General features: G+C 49.5%; 1 protein-coding gene across 4 annotated transcripts in view; it reads right to left on the minus strand.

Annotated features, from left to right (window-relative positions):
- LOC144799014 (death-associated protein kinase 2-like) overlaps positions 1 to 22,290 on the minus strand; it is a 697,832-nt gene that overhangs the window by 251,311 nt on the left and 424,231 nt on the right. For all 4 annotated transcript variants that reach the window (XM_078670165.1, XM_078670162.1, XM_078670164.1 and 1 more), the window contains one exon: positions 19,211 to 19,432. In XM_078670165.1, coding sequence (XP_078526291.1) covers positions 19,211 to 19,432 — 222 coding nt within the window. The remainder of the gene's footprint in view (positions 1 to 19,210; positions 19,433 to 22,290) is intronic.

The following is a 22,290-nucleotide window of genomic DNA, read 5'->3' on the forward strand; positions in this document are numbered from 1 at the left end:
ATAACTCCCTTTTGGCCATCCCAAGCATGGTTCCCCGCCACTCTAGAACTAGCTTGCAACCCCCTTCTTAATTCCTACCCTAGAGAATCTTCTTGCAGACGTAGATGGAGGAGTTCTCCCCCTAATTCAGAACAGGAGTTTAACCCTTCTTGCCTGGAGAGTTTCAAGAGATCCAATGAAATCTCAGGACTTTCGGAGGCGGCTGCAACTGTCCTCAGAGAATCTTGGGCCCCAGGCACTTACTACAAATATAACAACATATGGAGAATCTGGGTACGTTGGTGCCCGGAAAGGAAACTGGATTCCTTGGAAGCACCTATTGTTGACATAGTTAACTTCCTTGTTAAACAATTTGATAAAGGCCTCAGCTAAAGAACTATCAATTGCTATAGATGGGCTATTTCTGCTGGTCATGTCCTTGTCAATGGTAAAACGGTAAGTAAAAATGTCATTGTTTGTAGAGTTATGAAAAGCATTAGTTTAAGAAGACCTCCTAAACCTAAATATGAAAGTCTTTGGGATGTCAAACCAATCCTTGATCTTTTCAATAACTAGCCTGTTAATACTCTCCTCAATAAAAAAAATAAAAAAACCTTTCCATTAAGCTGGCTACTCTACTATGCCTAATCTCATGATGCAGAAGGGTCTCTGATGTCAAAGCCCTGGAGATTACAAATAGATCTCATAACATGTTCGGAGTCAAATTTGAGATTTATAGAAGAACAAAGACTATGTCTGATTCAAGCTTTTACCCACGTTTTGATTTATGTCCAAAACTTTGTGTTGTGGACTGCATGAGAGAGTATGATCGCAGAATGTTTGCTCTTCTCCCTCAAGATGTTAACCAATTACTTATATCCTTTGTTAAACCCCACAAAGGCATAACCTCAAGCTCTATTGCTAGATGGGTTAAGACTGTTATGAGTTTAGCAGGTATTGACTTAAATACATTTTTAAAGCTCACTCCCTTGGAGGGGTGCTATGGCCAGTAAATCCCTCTGGTCTGGAGGTAAGTTGGACAACATTCTCCAAGCTGCTGACTGGTCAAATACTAACACCTTTGCACGTCATTATTGCAAGCCTATTGAACATATGTCTGATGTTGTTTTACAAAGCTACCAACATGCATAATGTAGCCTCCGCGTTCTTGTAATGAAATTGCGATTCTCATATTACCATGACTAGAGAATCTGGATTTCATTAAAGACACGGAGGCTGACATTATCCCTCCCATACCACCCTTTGGTGGTTTTACAATGATTCAATGCTGTTTTTGTTACAGTTTATTACTGTACTTTTTATTAACAGTACTTGTTTCATCTCTTGTTCCTTTTAGCTTATAAGCTTGACACTATTTTTCACTTCAAGAGATATTTACTTCTTTCTCTTTTCAGGCAACGCTCCTTAACTGTGTGTCGTCTGGCCTTTGGTTTTACCTTCGTTCTTCCTTCTCCTTCATCCTGCTCATCAGAAGATCGTTTTGATGTTTCAAGTTTCACGAACTTATTTTCCTCCACATTTAAAAGAGGCAGATTGTTGATGGCTCATGCCTTTCATGTGTTGCTATTGTCCTATTCTGGAACCTTTTAATATTGTGATGTAAGCGGCTGCGTGGACTGCATTAAAGGAATAATGCATAATGTCAGCCTCCGTGCCTTTAATGAAATCCAGATTCTCTATTCATGGTAATATGAGAATCGCAATTACCAATGAGTTTGTAGCCATGTCTGCCTCCCCTTGACATGCACTGAGCTATGTGCAACTTATGACAAGTTCTTTAGTTTGCAAAAAGCTACTCATGCACCTTACACAAGAAAAGAGTACTCTAAAACTCAGAAGAGCTTGATTTCGAATTGGGTAGAAATGGAAAACTGCACTTTCCAAATCTAATGGTAAGCCCGGAGAAGAATTCATCTTACACTGAAAATAAACTAGTTGTCTCAACAACTTTCCATTTAAATTCAGAACCAACAAGTGGAAAAAAGAATCTGAAGTTGGTGGTCACATACTGAGGTATTTTGGGCTTATAGTGATTAACAAGGTTAGGCAAACTGAAAAGATTAAACTTTGCTTAATTTGATGAAAAGTCCAGTGGCAGGGAAAGGTGGTGGAGGGGCAGGGGAACAAAATATTTTTTTGAACCGCTTACCTCCTACGACCGCCATCTCTCCTCCATCGTAGCAATGCTTTCTGTTGAGAAGAAGGAAGCACATGGGCTCCCCTAAACCAATCTGGTCTGAGCGCTATGGTTTGGTGCTCAAATGAGGACAAGGAGCCTGTGCAAGTTCTCCACCCAGGCTGTGTATTAGAGCCCGGTGGAGAACATGCTAAGTGTGCATAACTGTTTGGCCGGCCCAAGATGGCAGGCCAAACAGTCATGAACATTTATTGTCCATAAACCACTCCTCCTTCCTATGACACCAGCCCCACCCTAACCCAGCCCCGTAGCTACAAAAAAGAAACTGATAATAACAATATTATGATTTTCTTTTTTCTTTTTCCTGCTCCGAGAACAGTGGGGCAATGCTGCTCCACCTTAGCGGAGAAACCGCCCCTGGAAAACTCTAGACCCGATGCCTAGATGGTGCAATCATGCACACCCTGTGTATCTAGAAGAGGTTAATGTTGCATAATCAAAGGATTCTCTGTTACAACTGAAGTCCCTATCAGGCCCTAGTCTCTAAAGGCCTATTTATGTAATGATCCTAATTATGACTTCTGTTCTACCCCTATGCTTACTTTTACATTCTTGCCCCAGCAAGTAAGGACTTCAAAGAGGTGGCAGACTTCTCAAAGGAAAGCTGAATAAATGAACTACAGAACAAGGGGGGTCAGAAAGCTAGTGATGTGAGCAACGGGCCAAACACCCCATGCCACCAGTGAGACTGCCCATTTTATACACACTGAGCCGAATTTAGAGCTGGTCATACCCGGTGCGAAAAATCATTTTTGGTGCTACATCCGTCCCCCTTAATCTCCTGCTCATATTCCCTCACTACCACCCAGCAAAAGTGCCCCTCATCTCTCCAAAGCTCCCGTCTCACATACATTTCATATGTTTCATAGCACTGCTAAAGCCTGGCTTTATTAATCCACTCAGCTAGCCACATACAATACACATCTGTTCTTTACAGCAGGCATATTAACTCGCTGCTCTACCTTATGGTGAGTCACAGGACAAAACTCCTATCTCTCTCTCTAGGAGAAACATTAATCACAAAAGTTATCTTGACATTTTTTGCTGCCTTGACAGTTGGACACACAAGGAACTCTTCAGCAGCTGCTTTTAAGTCATAAGTTATTGCTAGGGTGAACAGGTATCCCGGATTTACCTGGACAGTCCCGGTTTTCCACCAGCTGTCCCGGCAGATTTCAGGAAATTAAGCCCATGTCATGGTAATTAGAGCAGGTCGGCTGAAATGGTGGGAGGTATCTTTTTATGTTTTGCAAAGCAAAGATAGTTAGCAGTTGTTATAAGAAAGATATTTAATTAACAGACATGCTACTGGCTTTAAAAATGGCATTTTATGTATGCGCTTACTGCCTCTTTTGTGATTCTCTGCTAAGGAGCACTGTCATTCTGTGCGCTGGGTTGAAGTACAATTGTAGTCCTTCCTCTATTTGTGGGAAATGTCCCAGTTTTTGGCTTTTAAATTCTGGTTACCCTAGTTATTGCTAAACACAGTGCCCCCACCTGAGGTCTGTGCCCTCCTCCTGGTCAGTGCTCATTGCGGGCCCTAAAGCCGGCAATGTAAACAAAACGAGGCTCGAGCTCCCCATTCCCTGTTGTCAATGCCAAGCCAACCAAGGCACCCACGGTACCTGTCGACAACGAAAACGGGCCGCCAGCATTTTTTTTGTAAGTATCAACAGTGGTTTAATCTTCCCCAAATACAGACTTTCGGAGAAGCTGCTCTAACACAGACACCAGACTATCTTGAACTCATGTCAAGTAACCCCATTATACACTGCCTGTGAACAGCTGGGCAAATGTTACATGCTGCTGAGTGAGGCATTCCATTCAGTATACACTAATTACTACTCCACCTCACTATTTCATTTAGATAACAAACAATTAATGCTTTCTAAAATTAGGACTCCATGTGGTATCATGATGGGCTTTTCTGGCTTTTTTTCCAAACCACAAAGTGCCTCTTTTAGGTACTTCCAAGGTTTAAAGCGAATTCATTTAACCTGATTGTACTCTGATAAATGCTTTCTTTTTAGATAGTAGCAAAGGTGCTGGATGTTGAAGTGGGGTAATGAAACACCCCCAAAATATGCTGGATTTCAGAAGGGGAATGAGCAACAAAGATGCCTTTATATTTTGGGTTTATCTTGTGTTGCAAAGACAGAGGTGAAATACCTGGTTGTGTCTTCTGATAAAAAAATTTTAACATGGAGATTAATGTTTACTTTTCGTTTTCTGCCTGCAAAGTGATATGATTTTGATTCCACACGCTTGTTGGCACTTATTCTTTTACAAATTAAGAACTGGCATACGCCACTGGAACTGCAGAAACAGTTTACCCTTCAAAAACACTCCGCATTAGCAAAAATAAGGTCCGGTCGAAAGTGTTTTCATGTTAAAAGACATTGTGAACTCGATTATTGGAACAAAGAATAAAGAACAGCTTTAATTGGTTGAGAATTCCAAGAAGAGGCAGTTGCTGCTGAACTGAGAACACTGGCAGAAGTATGTACAGAGCTGGGGCTATCAATAAGCAAAATCAAACAACCTTTAGATACAGAATAGTTAAAAGAGTTTCACCTACAATCTCATCAAATTCACAAACTATATAAAGCGAGTTCAAAATCCCTGACTTTTCTGCTTCGCTTCTACAGAACCAGCAAAGAATAAACGAATCTCAAGAGTTCTGCCATGGAATGCCAACCTTCCCATGTCAGAAATGCTTTAAGAATTAGCACACAAAGAGAAAACCTTCTCCCTCAAACCAATCCTTTAACACCACAAAAGAAATACTGTAATCAACCAACAAAAGTATATGCACAAAATAAAATCACTTGAGTCTGAAGACATCGTATCATGTTATTTATTTCTAACAGGAAGTAACTAATCACCCACCCTGAGGGTGACCTGGACCACACTGCACAGAGAAGCGTGCCTTGCATAAGGAACTAATATCCACTGTTGTGCCACGGGCCATGGCTCAGCCCGTGGCATTGCCCGCTTCATCACTGTGGGCCGAAGTGCAGTCTGTGATGTACCCGCGGTGCCTCCTTCTCAGGCACGTCGCTGTGCTGCACGGCTCCCCGCTGTTTCAGCATTGCAGTTACAATCTGCAAAGCTTATGTCTGGTCGGGCACACCGCAGCACCACGTGGCGGCCAGTTAATGCTCATTGTACACAGTAGGAACACAGCAGCTCCAATTTTGGAGCTGCAGCTTCCAGTACTTCTATGGGGAATATTTTCACTCACCTTTTGTTTTGCACATTTCACTGCAGCCTCCAGTATATTCTCCTGGTGACATCTTGTCACTTCTTCCCCCGAGTCCCCAGTCTTGTTTCTCAGAGGGCCTTGGGAAGGTTCTTTGTTTTACCATTTTCAAGATGGCTACCTTTCCTATTCCTTACATTTCCTTTTCCCTATCCAAGATGGCAACTGCTTATTTCCTGGTACCTCACTTCCTGTTGCATCATTTCCTGCCTATGGGTACTTAAGGGGCTGAATTCTTCATTGCCTTGCGTTGCAACACTCCTTGCTGGTGTGTCCTCGCTCCTTCTGGTAACCTTTGTTCCTGCTGGTGTGTCCTCGTTCCTGCTGATGACCAGAACCCTCAAGAACCTTAGTCGAGAACCTCCCCAGCACGCTAGAACTGGTAAGAACATTCCTGGTCTTGACAATCCACAACCAGCAGTCACTCTAAGCAGAAGAAAATACAAAGTGCTTGGACTGTGAGGGATTGCTCTGTGCTCCAGAGCACAGAACAAGAGAGGATTGCGTGTGGCTCTGCCGCTCTTCCTTAGACCAGAAGCAAGGTAGGATTTGGCAAGAATTTGACTTTGCTGGGTTTCCTGCTGAACGACTATCACTGCACCGAAATTAGCCAACCGGATGGTTCAGTGATTTGAACAATCAATATTAAAACATGCGATGATCTGCAGATCATGAATTGGAGTCCCAGCAAGACTGACTCAGCATTCTGAGGTGGGTACATTTAGTACCATTAAACTGGGTACTAATAACATATGTAATTTACAAATGATACTAACAGCAGAAGTGTGGATGAATTACTATAGAAAAAGAAAATATTAGCGTGTATGGCAGTCTTTGTTTGGAGGCACACTAGAAGCCATAACAACAGTACTTCAGCAGCTTTACGACTTAATGGAAGCATTCAGATGCTAAATCTCACCAGTCCAAACCCCTAAAGTTAAGCATATGGGATGCACAAGTAACGTCAAGTTAAAATGACATGTTTTGCTGCGTACTTAAATCACTAGAGCCGAGACCATCTCACAATGCTGGCAGGTCTGGTTTTGAACATGTGTAAAAGGAAGCAGAAATTGTGATTCACCAGAGGGAAACCCGCTTGAAGACATAACTTTTAATAAGAATCTGGCCAGCCTCACCCAACTCATTTTGGGGTCAGATGCGACGGTATAAGTTGCTTCTTTGAGGTTGATTAGATCCTTGATCTGGGTGAGAACTGATTTAGATTTTTATGGTGTCAAGCTCCTTTTGTGGCAATGATGATAAAATCTTAATACATGGGTCATCATTACCAATTGCTTAGTAAAAATTGGTTGGTAATACCAGACCTCGGGTACTGAAAATGGATGGTATTCCCACTCCATTAGTAAGTTGAACAGGTACTTGGAAAAGGAAGGTTGAAATGAAATAGCACATTTAATATAGCGCACAGCTACTCAAACTAGAGTGTCCTGGTGCAAAACAGCGGAAAGAATGGTTGGAAATTGGGGACGGGTTCGTTTCTAAAAAGCCAGGTTTTAATGTTCTTTCTGAAAGTTAACAGGTCTGTGGTTAGTCTCAGAGGTTCTGGAAGACTGTTCCACATCATTGCGCCAAGGAAACTGAACAATCTTCCCCCATATGCACATGACTTATTTTGGGAATGAGGGCAAGGTTGGCATGTGTGGATCTTAGGGATCTAGTTGGGATGTAGTGGTTAACACGCTTATTCAGGTAGCTGACTCGTAAGCCATAGAAAACTTACAAAAAGATCACAATCACTTTGAAGTCGATCCGTTCTTTCATGCGTAGCCAATGCAAGGGACCTTAGAATTGGGTCATACTAGAACTGGATTGAAACCTCACAATAGTTCTGGCCTTCACGTTTTGCACCACTTGCAGGCGCTGGATGAGACATCTGGGCAAACCGAGGTACAAACTGTAAATATAGTCTAGTGTAGTTGTGATCAGGGCTTGGACCACAATCTTTCTACTGTCTGGTGGTAGCAGCGGTAGGAATTCTTTTTAACATGCAGAGTATACCAAAGCATGCGCCTGTTAAACTTTGGATCTGAGGGAGCATGGAGAGAGTATGGTCGATGACAATACCCCTGTTCTTGACTTTCTCCTTAGCTGAGGGCAGGGGTGGCAGGTCTTTTGGCCACCAAGTGCTCCAAGTGTACGATTCATGTTGCCCAAAGAAGACGACTTCTGTTTTGTCTGGGGTACACTTCAGCTGATTTATCTTAAGCCAATTAAATACCTTTGTGAGGCAGGACCTAATCTTTGAGCCGTCAGTCGATTCCTTTGTCACATGTAAAAATCAGCTGAGTGTTATCTGCGTATGAGACCATTTTTGCACCCTCTTCTTCTACCAAAGGTGCCTGGGGTTATAGATATATATTGAAAAGGGTGGGACTGAGAATAAATCCCTGGGGAACACCCGCATTCATGGCAGATATGGGAGATGATAAAGGGGGTTGCCAGATGCCCTGTGATCTGTTATCCAGGAAGGAGGACATCCATGTTAGGGCGGTCCCGACCAAACCAATGTTTGCTAGTCTATCAAGGAGCCTCTTGTGTGGGAACGTGTCAAAGGCCGCCGATAAATCGATTAGAATGAGAATAACTTTTCCTCCTTGGCCTAGCTTACCCTTGATAAATTCTGTCCCCTCCAAGAGAGCAGACTCCGTACTATAATTAGACCTAAAGCCTGATTGAATCATGAAGTAGCTTCCAGTCTTCGATGTGCTTTAAGAGAGCCTTGTTTATATGTTTTTCAAGCACTTTAGAGACGGCAGGGAGAAGGGAGATTGGCCTGTAGTTTGGGGGATCAGTTTGATCGGCATTAGCTTTTTTTTTTAAGAGGGGTAGAATCTTCGCCTGCTTCCATAAGTGAGGCATATTGCCAGAAGTGAGAGATAAGTTAAACAGCTTATTAGCTGTAGGATTGACAGGAGCTAATAGGTTAAGAATATTCGCCTGGCAGGGGTCAGTTGGAGAACCTGACTTTATGCTTTGGAGAAGAGAAAGTGATTCCTCTAATTGAATCTCGGGGAACGATAGTAGAGTAGGGGGTTCCTGCAAAACAAATTTTCAGTTTGCCACATGGTCGAAGTTCAGTTTTTCCTCACAGATGTTATTAAAGACTTGTTAGATTACGATGATCCTGTTATGGAAAAATTGTGCTATCTGCCTAGTCCATTCCGCTGTTCGAGGCCCTTCCTTCATGCCGGCTTTAGGGGAGGTGAATGATTTCACTATGCTGAAAATTTCTTCACTCTTATTTGAGCTGATTCTATCTTGGTCAGGAAGAAGTTTTTCTTAGCCACTCTCACTAAGGTATAGTGAGCTTTTCGGATGTCTTTATAAGTTTTCCTATCTTCAGGTAGATAATCTTTACGCCATTTCCTTTCCATTCTTCTGCAGTTCTTTTTGCTAGTTCTGAGGGAATCATTAAACCACGTAGATGGGGGCGCTGACCTCTTGAAGCAGCATGTGGCTGCGGGTGCGACGGCATCAATGTTTGTTTGGAGCAACAAATCTAATGAGAGGGCATCCCTATCAGGGTTGCCTGTCAGCGCCGGGGAAGATCGATTGACAGCATCTGCTAGCAGCGGGATAGATATTTTGTGAAATGCCCTGTAGTTGGAGTCCCTCTGAATTGTATTTGACATGGGAGCTGTACCTAAGTTAGGAATTATGAAATTGAGAAGGAGGTGGTCTGACCAGGTAATAGCCAATGGTGGACTTGCCGATAGGTCAAAGTTGTGAAAAGTTTGGTCGGGGGTATGGCCTTTCTCATGGGTTGCAACCCTGCATCATCTCAAGCAAGGAGGTTGCTATGGGGTCATGTTCTTTATCCATCTGTATACTCAAATCTCCCAAAATAAGGCAGTTGTTATATTTTAGGGCCAGTGAGGTGGTGGCTGTGTTAAGTGTGGTGCTAAAATTACTGAGTGCGCCTTGAGGTCTGTAAATCAGAATTCCTACTATACTTTGATGGGGAGAGAAGATGCAATGGAAGCCTATGTACTCAGCCACCTCGATTTTATCTATTGAGATGGGAGAGCAGTCCAGCTTTTGATTAAATATAATGGCAACACCACCGCCTTCACCGCATGGTCGATACTTTATGAGAATTTTATAGCCCGTGGGGATGGCCGAGGAAATGGTGGGGTTGGAGGCCTCAGACAGCCAGGTCTCAGTGAGGAATAAAAGATCTGGCTGTTCATCTAGCAGTAGGTCGTGAATGTGTAGCTAATTCTTTTGCAATAATGTGGCCTTAAGGATCTCTGTAGCTTATTGCTAAGAAGTGGGACCTTGGGGGAAAACTCTCTAGGCTGAGAAGAAGTGCAGTTACAGCCTTGGCAATGGAAGCGGTTTTTAATATTAGGGTCTACAGTTCTGCATAGGAAGGATACTGGCGGTTTTAAACTGAGCAGTTTATCATACTTATAATGTAGTGGTAGAGTCCTACTGTTAGACGGGGACCCTGAGGGTCGGCCGTCTACTGAGGGAGAGGTCCCCGATGAGGACCACCTCCGGCGGTTGTACAGATATGTCACCTCCCTCCCCACAAACAGCCACCACACCAGGTTGAGTTCAATACTTTTATATAAGGTTTGTAGGGCACGGATATTGGCAATACAGGATATATCGGACCCGAGGGTCCTCTCACTTCTAGTCTCTGTAGGGAAAAAGGGGGTAGCGGGACAGTCTTGGTACCGGGTCGGTACAGGAGGTGGCAAGGGGTGAGCTCACAATCCTCGAGCTGGCGAGTCTGCAAGTCGGGCCGCGGCAGCGCCAGCAGGCCAAGACGATGGTTTCACGAGGCAGAGGGCCGCGGCAGCGCCAGCAGGCCAAGACGATGGTTTCACGAGGCAGAGGGCCGCGGCAGCCCCAGCAGGCCAAGACGATGGTTTCACGAGGCAGAGGGCCGCGGCAGCGCCAGCAGGCCAAGACGATGGTTTCACGAGGCAGAGGGCCGCGGCAACGCCAGCAGGCCAAGACGATGGTTTCACGAGGCAGAGGGCCGCGGCAGCGCCAGCAGGCCAAGACAATGGTTTCACGAGGCAGAGGGCCGCGGCAGCGCCAGCAGGCCAGTCACGGATGAGTTCTTCTCGGGTCTCTCGACTCCAGGATACAACAACTTTCCTGGTCTGGCCCTGCCCCAGTTATAGGTCTGGTCCCCTTTGATGTCCTGACCCTCGCGCCTGGGGGCCGGGAGGTCCGGGATGAGGGAGTCCAGACACCCAGCAGGGGGGTGGAGCCAGCGCCCAGGGCGGCCTGGGGTGATCGACACCTGGCGGAGGAGAGCCGTTGACGATTCCTTCTCCCATTGACTCGCCAAGTGGTCACTCTGCCTCCTGGGAGGAGGTTGGTGCCTCGATGTCGGGGCCGGCCGGGCCCAGGGTTAGGGTCGAGTTGAGGCCACGCGGCCTCGTGCTGTAGTACCCCAAAATGGCGGCTGGGCCGAGGCCGGGGTGCGGATGGTGAACCGGGCCAGCTGGGTCCGGAGCTGGTGTCTTGTGGTGGAGGGATTGCAGGTTACTTCGGGTGGTCGCCGGGGACTCTGGTTGGGGATTCAGGGAGAGCCAGGGTCCGGGTCCCGTTGCGGGGAGGGGGGACAGCCCGACCATGCGGCCTGTCCAACATGCGTCCCCCCCAGCTGAAGGCGGGGAGAGTCAGCCATCTTCCTGGGGACTCTCCTCGCTGAGGCGGAAAAAGCGTGACAGGCCGTCTGCGTTGGCGTGGTCCTGGCCTGGACGATGTTCCACCGTGAAGTCCATCCCCTGTAGGGAGATGGACCAGCGCAACAGCTTCGGGTTCTCCCCCCGCATTTGCATCAGCCATTGCAGGGGTCGGTGGTCTGTTTGCACCCGGAAGTGGGTGCCGAAGAGGTAGGGCCGGAGCTTCTTGAGTGCCCAGACTACGGCGAAGGCCTCCCTCTCAATGGTGCTCCAGCGCTGTTCTCGGGGCAGTAGGCGTCTGCTGATGAAGGCCACTGGTTGGTCGACCCCTTCGGGGTTGAGTTGGGAGAGGACGGCCCCCACACCATGATCGGAGGCGTCCGTCTGCACAATGAATTACCGGCTGTAGTCGGGAGCCTGGAGCACGGGGGCCGTGCACATGGCGGTCTTCAATTTCTCGAAGGCCGATTGGCAGTCCGGGGTCCAGTTGACTGTTTTGGGGCTCTTCTTGGAGGTGAGCTCTGTGAGGGGCCCCACGATGCTGCCATAGTCCTTCACGAACCGCCGGTAGTATCCGGTGAGCCCCAGGAAGGCCCAGACCTCCGTTTGGGTCGTAGGGGGTTGCCAGGCCTGGATGGCAGCAATCTTGAGCTGGAGGGGGGCCACCAGCCCGCTTCCCACTTGGTGTCCCAGGTAGGTCACGGACCCTTGGCCAACCTGGCACTTGCTGGCCTTGATGGTGAGCCCGGCCTGCTGGAGGGCGTGTAGAACCTCCCGAAGGTGGCGGAGGTGGTCGGTCCAATGATGGCTGTACACAGCAATGTCGTCCAGGTAGGCGGCGCTGAAGTCTTCCAGGCCCGCCAGTACCTGGTTCACCAGCCGTTGGAACGTTGCCGGAGCGTTTTTCATGCCGAAGGGCATTACTTTAAAGTGGTAGTGCCCGTCCGGGGTAGAGAAGGCGGAACGTTCTTGGGCCCTAGGGGTGAGGGCGATCTGCCAGTAGCCCGCCGTTAGGTCGAAGATGCTCAGGTAGCGGGCGGCCCCCATCCGGTCAATTAGCTCATCTGCCCGGGGGATGGGGTGAGCGTCGGTCCTGGTAACTGCATTCAGCCCCCGATAGTCCACGCAGAACCGGAGCTCAGGGGCAACGCCCGGGGCGGCCGCCTTGGGAACCAGGACGACTGGGCTTGCCCAGGGGCTGTCTGAGGGTTCGATCACTCCTAGGGCCAGCATTTTGGACACCTCGGTCTGGATGCAGGCGCGCACCCGGTCTGGTACGCGGTACGCCCGGTGTCGAATAGGAGGGCTGTCCCCGGTGTCCACATCGTGAAGGCACCAGGGGGTGACTCCGGGTGTGAGGGAGAACAGGGAGGCGAACCGCCTCAGGAGGGCTTGACAGTCTTGGCGTTGCTCCGGGGACAGGGCCTCGGAGAGCTGGACCCCTTCCACTGAGCCATCCCGCTCGAGGGTCCTCAGTAAGTCCGGAAGGGGTTCGGAGTCTTCTTCCGTCCCGTTATCGGTAGCCATCAGGAGGCTGAGTTCGGATCGCACAAAATGGGGTTTGAGCCTGTTGGCATGGAGGACCCGTAGAGGGTTCCGGGCAGTCTCCATGTCGATTAAATAGGTGACGGGCCCCATGCGTTCGATCACCTTGAAGGGTCCGGACCATTTGTCTTGGAGTGCACAGGGTTCAACCGGGGACATCACCCAGACCCGTTGTCCCGGTTCGAACTCAATGGAGGATGCGTGCTGATCGTACCATCTCTTCATGTCCTCCTGACTGGCCTCGAGATTGGCTTTGGCGGTTTCTCGGAACCGCCGGGTCTGGTTGCGAAGAGCCAGGAGATACCTGTAGATGTCTGGGGGAGTTTTCTGGGGAGGCTGCTCCCAACCTTCCTTGACTAGGCTGAGGGGGCCCCGGACGGGGTGCCCGTACAGGAGTTCAAATGGGCTGAAGCCGAGGGATTTCTGTGGGACCTCCCGATAGGCAAACAGGAGGCATGGAAGTAGCACGTCCCACTGGCCTCGAAGGGGTTCCTCTAGGCCCATAATCATTCCCTTGAGGGTGCGGTTGAACCTCTCGACCAGTCCGTTTCCTTGCGGGTGATAGGGGGTCGTGAATTTGTAGGTGACCCCGCATTGTTGCCAGAGCGACTTCATATATCTGGAGATAAAGTTCGTGCCCCTGTCGCTGACGACCTCCCGGGGGAACCCCACCCGGGAGAAGATCCCCATCAGGGCTCGGCCCACCACGGGGGCCGTCACAGTCCGAAGAGGGATGGCCTCGGGATAGCGGGTGGCGTGGTCTACTAGGACCAGGATGAACCGGTGTCCTTGGGCTGTTCGGGGGTCGAGGGGCCCCACAATGTCTATTCCCACTCGTTCGAACGGGGTGGTGACGACAGGAAAGGGTTGTAAAGGTGCTTTGATTTTTTGGCCACTTTTTCCGCTGGCCTGGCAGGTGGGGCAGGCCCTGCAGTGGTTGGTGACATCCTTTCGCATTTGGGGCCAGAAAAAATGGGTCACCAGGCGGTCGTAGGTTTTATCCTGTCCCAGGTGTCCGGCAAGGGGGACATCGTGGGCTAAGTTCAGGAGAAAGTCTCGGAAGCGAAGGGGCACCACCAGTACCCGACTGGCTCCTAGTTCTGCAATTTTCTGCTCGCTGTAGAGCAGGTCTTGGTCCCAGTAGATCCAGTGGGCCCCCGAGGTATCCCCTGTGCTCTGGGCCAGGGCTTGCTGCCGGAGTCCTTCGAGAGAGGGACATGTTTTCTGTTCGGCCCGGAATTGTTCCTGAGTGGGGCCTCCCTCCTGACGCCATTGTGCCAGGTCAGGGACGTCCCGAAGCTGGTCGGATCCTTCTTCTGTTTTGGTCGAGGGACTGGCTTCTGGGGCGGCCTCCTCTGGGATGAGCGCGGGAGGAGGTTCCGGCCACTCGGGCTCTTCTAGACTGGGGACCGCGCGGGCGGTCATGGACCGGGTCGTGACGCAGACCCATTCGGGGAGGCCGAGCATCCCCAGGTGTTCTCTCCGTTCGACGGCTGCCCAGGGAGAGCTTTCGAGGTCGTTTCCTAGGAGGCAATCCACGGGGGCATCATCGCGGACAGTTACCTTTAACATCCCTGTTACTCCTCCCCACTCGAAGGGGACGCAGGCCATGCGACACAGACTTTCGGAGTTGTCTGCTGATCGGACAGGGCAAAGAATGTTCGGCAGGATTTGGTCTGGAGTGACAGGGTGGCGTCGGACCGCCGTTACACTGGCCCCGGTGTCGCGGAGGGCTTCCGCCCGGCGGCCATTAATGTTGACCCACTGGCTGTACTTCTGCGTGTTGGCGGGAAGGGGGGCCCGCGGAATCATCTCTCTCTCCCCCAAGCAGACCAGCGCCATGGCGGCTGGTGCCCACTCAGAGGGGTCGGTCTCGTACTCTTCTTGGTCGTCCGGGATTAGTTCTTCCCCTAGGGCGGCCGCTGCGACCTGGCGGGGGGTAGTGTTCGGATTCTTTGGGCAGTTGGGATCACTGGCGTAGTGGCCGGGTCGCTGGCATCTGTGGCACATAACGTTGGCCCGGAAACCGGCCCGGATGGCCGGGCTCCCTCGGCCGGCCGGGGTCGAGGGGCTGCTTGTGGGCGACAAGGGGCCGGGGTCTCTCCCCCGACCCTGGCCCCCTCCTCCTCCTCCCCGGGGGCGATGGGGCCCTGGGTACGGTCTGGATGATTCGCTGGGTCCGTTCCGGCCAACTCGGGTGCTTTCCCACCGGTCGGCTTCGGCGGCGAGTTGTCGAGGTTCGGTTAGTTTACTGTCCAAGAGGTGTTGCCGGAGTTCCACGAAGCAGTTGTTAGACAGGTGCTCCCATACGATAAGGTCAAAAAGTTGTTCGTAGGTGGTCACTTTGTTGCCCTTGATCCACCCTTCGAAGGCTCGACTAAAGAAGTTCACGTACTCCACCCAAGTCGTACCCGGAATCCGTTTGCAGTCGCGGAACCGCTGGCGGTACATCTCGGGTGTGAGCCCGTATCGAGTGAGGAGGGCGGCCTTCATGTGGTCGTAGGAGGGCATCAGATGGTCCGGGAGTTGCAGCAGGGCGTCCCGCCCTTCGTTGACAAACCTCCCCCATAACCCGGCTCCCCAGTCGCTCCGTGGAATCCGGTGGGAGGTCATGGCCACCTCATAGGCTTTAAACCACTGCTGTATATCATCGTTCTTGTGGTATTCCCGGATGACATCTTTGGGGATGTGAACCTTGGGCTCGGTAGAGGCAGGCAGGGTCGGTCGTTCGGGGAACCCGAGTTCTTTATTCTGTTTCTGGATTTCCAGTTCCTTGAGATTGCGCTCATGTTCGTACGCTAGTTTCTTTTCCTCTAGCTCTCTCTGTTTTTGCTTCTCTTCTCGCTCCTCTCGGAGCCGTAAGTGTTCCAGAGTTGTTTTTTGTTCCGCCAGTTTGAGTTCTCCATCCAAGCGAAGTCGGGCCAGTTCTAATTCGTGGAGTCTGCTTTTTTCTCTTTCTTGGATCTCTTCCAGGGAGAGACCCGCTCTTCTTTCTTCAATTGGTGCGGGGCCCGTCTCGGTTGTTCGTGTTCAGGGTACGGCCGTACCCGTTTCTGCCCAAGCTTCTAGGGCTCTTTTGAAGTCTTCCTTTGTGCTCAGACCTGTGGTTGGAAGGCCAAGTTCTATGCAATATTGCTTCAGTTCCCGGTGGTTGTAGTCTTCCAATTTTTCCATCTGGAATTTTTCCGTTGTTCCGCTCTCTGTTGTCATGGTGGTTGTGTGTCGTGGGGAGAGTGACTCTCTGTACTATTATGCGTAGGTTCAGATCGCGCCGCTGGCCACCAATGTTAGACGGGGACCCTGAGGGTCGGCCGTCTACTGAGCGAGAGGTCCCCGATGAGGACCACCTCCGGCGGTTGTACAGATATGTCACCTCCCTCCCCACAAACAGCCACCACACCAGGTTGAGTTCAATACTTTTATATAAGGTTTGTAGGGCACGGATATTGGCGATACAGGATATATCGGACCCGAGGGTCCTCTCACTTCTAGTCTCTGTAGGGAAAAAGGGGGTAGCGGGACAGTCTTGGTACCGGGTCGGTACAGGAGGTGGCAAGGGGTGAGCTCACAATCCTCGAGCTGGCGAGTCTGCAAGTCGGGCCGCGGCAGCGCCAGCAGGCCAAGACGATGGTTTCACGAGGCAGAGGGCCGCGGCAGCGCCAGCAGGCCAAGACGATGGTTTCACGAGGCAGAGGGCCGCGGCAGCGCCAGCAGGCCAAGACGATGGTTTCACGAGGCAGAGGGCCGCGGCAGCGCCAGCAGGCCAAGACGATGGTTTCACGAGGCAGAGGGCCGCGGCAGCACCAGCAGGCCAAGACGATGGTTTCACGAGGCAGAGGGCCGCGGCAGCGCCAGCAGGCCAAGACGATGGTTTCACGAGGCAGAGGGCCGCGGCAGCGCCAGCAGGCCAGTCACGGATGAGTTCTTCTCGGGTCTCTCGACTCCAGGATACAACAACTTTCCTGGTCTGGCCCTGCCCCAGTTATAGGTCTGGTCCCCTTTGATGTCCTGACCCTCGCGCCTGGGGGCCGGGAGGTCCGGGATGAGGGAGTCCAGACACCCAGCAGGGGGGTGGAGCCAGCACCCAGGGCGGCCTGGGGTGATCGACACCTGGCGGAGGAGAGCCGTTGACGATTCCTTCTCCCATTGACTCGCCAAGTGGTCACTCTGCCTCCTGGGAGGAGGTTGGTGCCTCGATGTCGGGGCCGGCCGGGCCCAGGGTTAGGGTCGAGTTGAGGCCACGCGGCCTCGTGCTGTAGTACCCCAAAATGGCGGCTGGGCCGGGGTGCGGATGGTGAACCGGGCCAGCTGGGTCCGGAGCTGGTGTCTTGTGGTGGAGGGATTGCAGGTTACTTCGGGTGGTCGCCGGGGACTCTGGTTGGGGATTCAGGGAGAGCCAGGGTCCGGGTCCCGTTGCGGGGAGGGGGGACAGCCCGACCATGCGGCCTGTCCAACACCTACCTGTGGGAGTCTGGGCAGTATGGCCGGCGCCAGTCGCCTCCGGGACGCTGACGGGTGCAGCCGGGCTTGCCTTTGGCGTGCCGGTCGCGTGCCCACTCGCCACATCCGTTTGCATCGATTTAAATAGGCAAGGGCCTTCAATGCAACTGGACCGCTAACCCAGCTGGAAAGGTGGAAGTAAGTAAGCGGAAGTGAGGAGCTAATTAACCAGCCCTCCGCACAATCTGCGTTTCAGCCGCGGCACCAGGACTGTGAAGAGCTTAAGGTCGGGATCGAGTGACAAATTATGCGCAATACGTAGTTGCCCAGTAAGATTAAAGTGCAAGTTAAGTTAAAAACATCAGTTAAAAGCACGGTTCTTATGTGATTCCCCATCCGGTAAAACCTAAAACCTTCCCACTTATACATCTCCAACAAGAAATTTGCAGAAATGCCACTCTGCACAACTCATAACGAGGACCATGGATGCACTCTGGTGATAGTCTTCTTTTACAAACAATGCTCTCTAATCCCACCCATCGTTCATCTACAGAGCGATATCCTAAGTGTCTCAGGAATGGGGTACCCTATAAACGTTGGTAGAACTCGGTTCTGTCTGGCGGTGTAAAGCGAGGCGCACGCAACCAGGTCGTGCTGCAGAAATTCAAAACCGAATGAATTAGAATATGTTTTTAATGCGTCCAAAAAAGGATTCCACAAGGAGTTTAGAAAAGGCACTTACTAATTTGTAAACATACAAGTTTACATGTCAACATTCTTGACAAAAATGTCATATTTTAAAAGAATATTGGACTTTGGTCTGGAGTGTGTGTGGGGGTGTTCAAGTAAATCCACTCATCGTGACAGTCTTTTTTCTTTGCAAATTATCATTTTTAAGATTCAAGTTCTGGCAAGGGCTGACATTACCAAAGTCATTATTGCACTGCAAATATGAAGGCACAACCTCAAAGTATGTAAAAAAACATATGGACATTTACAAGAACAGAGATGCTCAGTTGAAATCCAATAGCTGAAGACAAGAAAACAGGGACCAAGTTTATAATGTCCCCTACTGAAGACTGACACCCCACGCCACTGTTGTGAAAGCCCCATCTTTCCACGCCTGTGCTTTCATTTTACAGCCAAATCCATTCTGGGAGTTGTAGTCTTTATTTTCTTCGTTTAAGCCAACCAGACTGACCCACCTGATAATAATGATTTGTAAAAGGGAAGCACAGGACTGAAAGCATGGTGTCCTGATGCGATGAAGTGAGGTGGTAACCCGGCTCCCAACTGCAGAGTAAGCTACTTACCACCACCTTTGCATCCTCGAGGTAATCTGCTACCAGTTACTACTCATTCCCACGTTTAAATTTGCCATACAGGAAGACTGTAGTACACAGGTTGTCCCCATTCCCTGAATGTCTGAGCTGCGAGCGGCATGGTGAGAGTGAGCGAATACAATGGTGTATGGTTGGCAGTGGAAGCTACGAGACAGGGAGAGCTGGAAGGAGGATGGCTCCCTGACAGCACCTAACTGCTGCAGCCTTAGACCCTAACTGGAAAAAACTAACCTCTACCTGAATGTCTCCAGACTCCTGTAGGAACACTCTGCCCTCTAAATTCAAAACAGAACACCTTCTTTATTAAGGGCCTAGATTCAACAAGTTATCCACTACTTGAAGATACTCCTTTCTGACAAATCCCTGATTTTACATAATCTGCAATGTCCCTTTTTGATTTGCTAAAGGGGTCATCAAGTTAATAAAGAAAGTAATAGACATTATCCAGTCCTGCTTCACTAACAATCACCAGTAATAGACCTTCTGGAATGCTGCTCCGCTTAATGACGCTTGCTTGGATTTTGAGACATATTGTTAGCATTATTCATTGTATGGCACATTTAATTAAAGGCTGGCATTCAAGTCACGTGACATCATTGGATATTTAGCACTGCAAAAGAAAACAAGCAATACAATAACATTTTAATAGCATTGCCTCACTCCCTAAATCAGGTTGCAGTCCGTTAGAGCATTAGTAAGGTGAGGAAGACAAGTCTGCATAAGCTTATCGCGCAGCTTATCGCGCAGTACTCACAGCTCTAGAATGAGCACCATCTCAGCTTTGCTGGCGAAGAGGTCATACAGCCGCATGATGTTGGGGTGATCCAACTGTTGGAGGATGAACACCTCGCGCTCCACCTGCTCGCGGTCCAACCCTCGCCGGCTGCCCTTGCACTTTCGAGTCTTGATAAACTTGGCGGCGTAGAGTGTGCCCGAGCTCTTCTCACGGCATTTCTTCACTACACCAAAGTGGCCACTGAATAGATGAGAGATAGAAGTCCTTAAGATTTTCCACACACACATTGATGACACAATACCATCTTTGTATTATTGGTGCATACTCTGAAGAAGCCATGCGACCCCCGGAACCAATACATTTTACCACCACTCATTGGTTCCTCCATGCTGTTGGGTAAACAAGAGGTCCATAGGGACAATAAACTTTCATACATGCCAACATTTTTGAAGAGGAAAGTGCGAGATTTTTTTTTTTAATAAATGGGAGAATGTATTCTCCCATTTACTTCTGTTGCAGCCTGCATCGGGTATATTGGCATGTATGGGGCTTGCAAGTGTGCTGCTGTAGGATCGGATATCAGAAATGCAAATGTACGTTTTTTCCTGGCCTGTCAGGAGGAGCACAGAGGAATTGCTATGGCAGACAGAGAGAGCGTGACAAAAATGTTGTGCACTTGCCTGCAGGGGCAAGTTACTGGCAGTGCATAATTCGAGTCACACAAGACCAGTCCCTGCAGACTCTGCAGCCTGCCAGGAAATTTGGTTTTTGCATCCATGAATCGAAAGGCAGGAGACTCGCCCTGAAATCGGTAGCCTCCCGCCTGAGTCAGGAGGGTTGGCATGCACCTACTTTGGTAAATGTCACAAGAGAAGTCAGTGCTGTGCCCAAGACAGGGTCTGTCTGTGGAAGCACCAAGGCATTGTTAAATGACAGGCTTATATTTTTGATGATACACTGTATTGACTGTGTATCACAGAGGCAGGATCGCAATATCAGCGACAAGGCTGCTAGTGAGGCTCGGAGTCTAGTCACTGTTTAATGTGTGCCTGTAGATGTAGGTGGTGGACATTCACACTCATTTTGAGGTAGAATAATTGGTCCCATTAGCAAGATACAAAAGACAGCAAAGACAGAAGCAGGAAGAGAAAGAGGAAAATAGTGACAAAGGGAGAACGCGAGATGGAAAAAAATCTGGTTGAGTGAGATAAGCATATAGGAAGTGTAGGGTGGGAAAAGAAAGACAAAGCATAAACAAGACAGGAAAACCTAGGTATTCAGCAAACTTAACTACTGTCAGGTCAGCACGGGCAGGTGGATCCTAAGAAAAACTTGGACTCCTGAAATAATTTTTTTATTTTTACAAATTAAGTCATTTCAAATCTTTATTTCGATCACAAGATAATAAAAGATATACAAAATACCTGCATTTGGTTAAAATCAAATTACAAATGATGATTAATGTTAAAAGCGTTACGATTTGGCAGCAAGTCAATAGTCGGAGTTAGCAAAATTCTCCAGCCATCTTGATCAGTCGATTTCGAGTGTGCCACATCGCAGTTAAAAATGTTGCCATGGCAAACACGGTTGGGGGAGATAAATCAGACTTTAAGATTCTGTACGCTGGTAAAAATGTTCTAAAACCCAGGTTTTTGAGAAGGGGAACCAGCCAGAGTTTCCTGCTTCTCTGGTAAGCTCGGCAAAAGAATATCACATGGGCCTCATTCTCCTTTTCGTGGTCGCATGCCGGGCACTTTCCCGTAGATGTCCGCCGCGACCATGCTTTGGTGAAGGACATCAGAGGAAGGGTCCCATATCTCCATTGCAGGAATAATTTCCTCGTTAGGGTAGGGGTCATGCCATCCAAGACAGTTTCCAGGTAATAGCAGTCTTTAGTTTTAATGAAACAAAATGACAAGGAACCCTCACGCACATCGCCCAGAGCTCGGGAGAGCATTTTGTCATAATATACCTTGGACAGCGCTTTCCTTGGGATCCTGGTAGATTTCATTTCCGGATCTAACCATAGGTCCGGTAATCCAAGGATCTCACAGGTTGTCTTGATGTATTTCAACCAAGGAATCTTTGTTGCGTTGGGTAGGGATAAAAATTCCTGTAGCTCCGATCTATAATGGAGAAGATCCTGACTACTCCAAATGCGACGCCAAAATGTTAGTGGCCTGAGCCCAAGTTCCTCCGTAATGGGCCTCACGCCCAGGTCCAGTCTCAGGGGGAGCAGTGGGGTACTTGTTGGAAGAGCAGTCAACTGCCTCAAGAATTTATTCTCTGTGATTAACAAGGAGGGTGATGGAATATGACCCCACAGCTCTCCCCCGTAAGTGACTCCCCCCCCGCGCCTGTACTTTATAGATTTGAATGGCGGGGCTGAGGGGGCGGTGAGATGACTTGGTCGCAATTCTCATGATAGCACCTGCCTTCTGGGCCAGTTTCATGTTTGCCTTTATCTGATGTTCCGCCCACGTGAGATTCTGGTTAAGTGTTATTCCCAAATACTCTATGTTTTTGACCCTTTCCAAGCGCACTGTGCCGAGCAGGGGGTTTGGGCGCTTGGAGGGCGTGGGGTTTAGGATCAAGAATTTGGTTTTCTGCGGGTTAATTTCAAGTCCTCTTTCCGTGCAGAGTTCCAGAAAGCCGTCTAAAACCCGCTGTATGCCCATCGGGGATTTAGACAGCAGCAGGGTGTCATCCGCAAACATAATTGCGGGCACCCTGCTGCCTGTCAATTTCGGGGCGTCTGTGTTTGCAATTCCCGCCAGGTGTGCGATTACCCTGTTCACAAAGAGGCAAAACGGGTCGGTGCGAGCACACAGCCCTGTCTCACCCCTCTGCGGACGGGGAATCTTTCGGTTAAGCTACCACTTCTCCCGCACCTAACCCGGGCAAAGTTATTGTGGTGTAGTCTTATCAAGATTGCAAGAATGTCATTGGGAACACCTAGCTCTTCCATCACCCTCCACAGTTTTGTTCTTGGCACCAGATCGAAGGCGGCACGAAGGTCCACGAAAACCGTGTACAATGTGCCGCCCTCGATCAAAGCTGTCCTCCAGTACATGAGGTTTAATCTGGACAATTGATCA

Source organism: Lissotriton helveticus, chromosome 12, assembly GCF_964261635.1.
Source record: "Lissotriton helveticus chromosome 12, aLisHel1.1, whole genome shotgun sequence".
NCBI classification, from domain to species: Eukaryota; Metazoa; Chordata; class Amphibia; order Caudata; family Salamandridae; genus Lissotriton; species Lissotriton helveticus.